Source organism: Otolemur garnettii, unplaced genomic scaffold (genome assembly GCF_000181295.1).
Source record: "Otolemur garnettii isolate 467f Iridium unplaced genomic scaffold, OtoGar3 scaffold00249, whole genome shotgun sequence".
NCBI classification, from domain to species: Eukaryota; Metazoa; Chordata; class Mammalia; order Primates; family Galagidae; genus Otolemur; species Otolemur garnettii.
The window spans coordinates 1,281,255-1,283,558 of record NW_003852644.1 but is presented as its reverse complement, the minus strand read 5'-3'; the positions used below and the strand labels follow the sequence as shown (position 1 = coordinate 1,283,558).

Here is a 2,304-nt window from a genome sequence, read left to right as displayed (position 1 = left end):
GCCTCCCAAGTAGCTGGGACCACAGGCGCCCGCCACAACGCCTGGCCATTTCCTGGTCGCAGCCATCATTGTTGTTTGGCGGGTCCGGGCTGGGGACCCGAACCCTCCACCTTAGATGTACGTGGCTGGCGCCCTAGCCGGTTGAGCTATAGGCGCCGAGCCACCTTTCTTTTTTCTTGAGACAGAGTCTTGAGCTTTCGCCCTGGGTTGAGTGCCATAATGTCACATCTCACAGCAACCTCAATCTCTCAGGCTTAAGTGATTCTCTTGCCTTAGCCTCCCAAGTAGCTGGAACTACAGGTGCCTGCCACAGTGCCCAGCTATTTTTTGGTTGTAGTTGTCACTGTTGTTTGGTAGGCCCAGGTTGGATTCAAACCCTCCAGCTCTAGTGTATGTGGCTGGCGCCCCAGCTGCTTGAGCTACAGGCACCAAGCTGACCCCTCACCTTTCTGAAACACAGCAGCCCACTCCTGCCTCAGGTCCTTTACACTGGCATTTTCCTTTCTAGTGCTCTCTTCTGACTCACTGAAATGTTACCCCTTCAGCAATGCTGTCCTGGCCACCCTACTTAAAACTCCATCTCACCTCTCCACTACATTACTTTATAGGTGTGGGGGTAAGACCTTAGTACATACACCACGATGGGAGCTACAATATGAACAAGAAAGTGCTAGGTTTTAAGGCGTCTGGGCACAATTGAAGCCACTGAAGGACTTTGAACAACAGTGCAGTGACACCATCCGATCCACCCTGTATCCTAACAGGATCTCTCTGCCTCCAATGCTGAGAATAGGCTGGAGGGAGCCAGGGCAAGAGCAGGGAGACTGGCATCCAGGTAGGAGGTGAGGGCACCTGAGATCTGGGTCAGGCAGTGGAGGTGAGGATGAGGGAGCTGATTCTGAAGACGTGGAAGGTAGAACCACAAGGATTTGCTGATAGCCTGGGTGTGGCCCTGAACCTCCTCAAATCCTCAGGGGCCATACAACAAGTTCCCTTTTCTCCCATAGTAGGGATCCAGCTCATCCAGGGTCCAACAGGTCTGCCCACCTGTCCCAGAGACGAGAGAGATGAGGCCAAATGCTGACTCCATTTTCCCCAACATTTAATTAGGAAAACACACTCCATGGAGACAAAAACTCATGCCACTAAAGAGAGAACTGGGGGTCCGGGATTGTGAGATGGGGCCAGATTCCTCAGGGGAGGCAGAAGACAGGGAGCAGTAAGGCACTGCTGCCTCGGCCCCTCAGGGAGGGTGCAGGGTGGGGCAGCTGAGGAACAGGGGTCCAGGGCAAGTGCAGAAGACACAGGAAGTTTGGCGGTAGGGCAGGGAGGAGTGTCTGGAACCCCTAGACCCAAGTCAGGCCCGGCACAAGCCTGGTTACACAGAGCATTCCAGGTGCTCAGGGAGAACAGGGACCCATGGGAATGTAGAGTTGGACCCCCAAGATGTTTGAGGGGGACACTGTGGCACAGCCTGGCACAGCCAGTGTGAAGATAACTTTGGATGCATCAGCCCTGACCCAATTGCTGCTGGTGCTGAGAACCTATCTCAGGACAGGTAGGGCCAGCGTGGAAAGGGTGAGATGCCAGGGGCTGGGCCAAGGCTGGTAATATTACAAAGGAAACAGAGCAGGTGGTGGGGCCTGGAACTCAGGAGAGGAAGGACAGTGAGACTGGCAGCATCCCATGGGGGACACTTATTTACAGATGGAGAACAACAGGGAGTTCAATAAATAGGTATTTGGGACATAAATAGCAGGAGGGCAGGGTATTCCAATACGTGGGCACAAGGAGGAGGGGTATTGCTGCTGCCAGGGTGAGGGTTTGGTCCTGTCACCCCCCTCCCCTTACAGGGCCCAAAGCAAGGCACTAATAAAGGGGGCCTGGGTGTGCTGGGGCATCTTGTCCTAGAAACCTTCCACACAAGACCCAATCCAGGGCTCAGCCCAGCGGCCCAGTCTTGAGCCAGCAGCTCCCCTTGCCAGGAGGATGGCTGAGGACTGAGAAACCCCCTCCTCACCAATGCCACCACCTTTAGCTGTTGCTGGACATGAGGCTGATGATCTGCTCCAGCTTCTGGCGCAACTTATGCTTCCGACAAGAGACATCTCGGTCCAGAGCAGTAAGAATCTGGGAAAGAAGGATGCCCTGGAGCTAGACTCTCAGGGAGGGGCCAGCCCCTCCTGTACGAAGCACCCACTTCCCAGCTGGGCTCCTCTCTCCTCCCTGAGACCCAATGCACAGCTGAAGCTCCATCACCTCTGAACAAACTCACAGGCTTTTCCTTTTTTTTTTTTTTTTTTT

At 54.4% G+C, this 2,304-nt stretch overlaps 1 protein-coding gene across 3 annotated transcripts in view; it reads right to left on the bottom strand.

The window, feature by feature from the left end:
• Nucleotides 1-1,085: 1,085 nt before the first annotated feature.
• PLXNA3 (plexin A3) overlaps nucleotides 1,086-2,304 on the bottom strand; it is a 17,372-nt gene continuing 16,153 nt past the window's right edge. For all 3 annotated transcript variants that reach the window (XM_003802570.3, XM_023508477.1, XM_012813196.2), the window contains one exon: nucleotides 1,086-2,130. In XM_003802570.3, coding sequence (XP_003802618.1) covers nucleotides 2,035-2,130 — 96 coding nt within the window. In that variant the 3' untranslated portion in view covers nucleotides 1,086-2,034. The remainder of the gene's footprint in view (nucleotides 2,131-2,304) is intronic.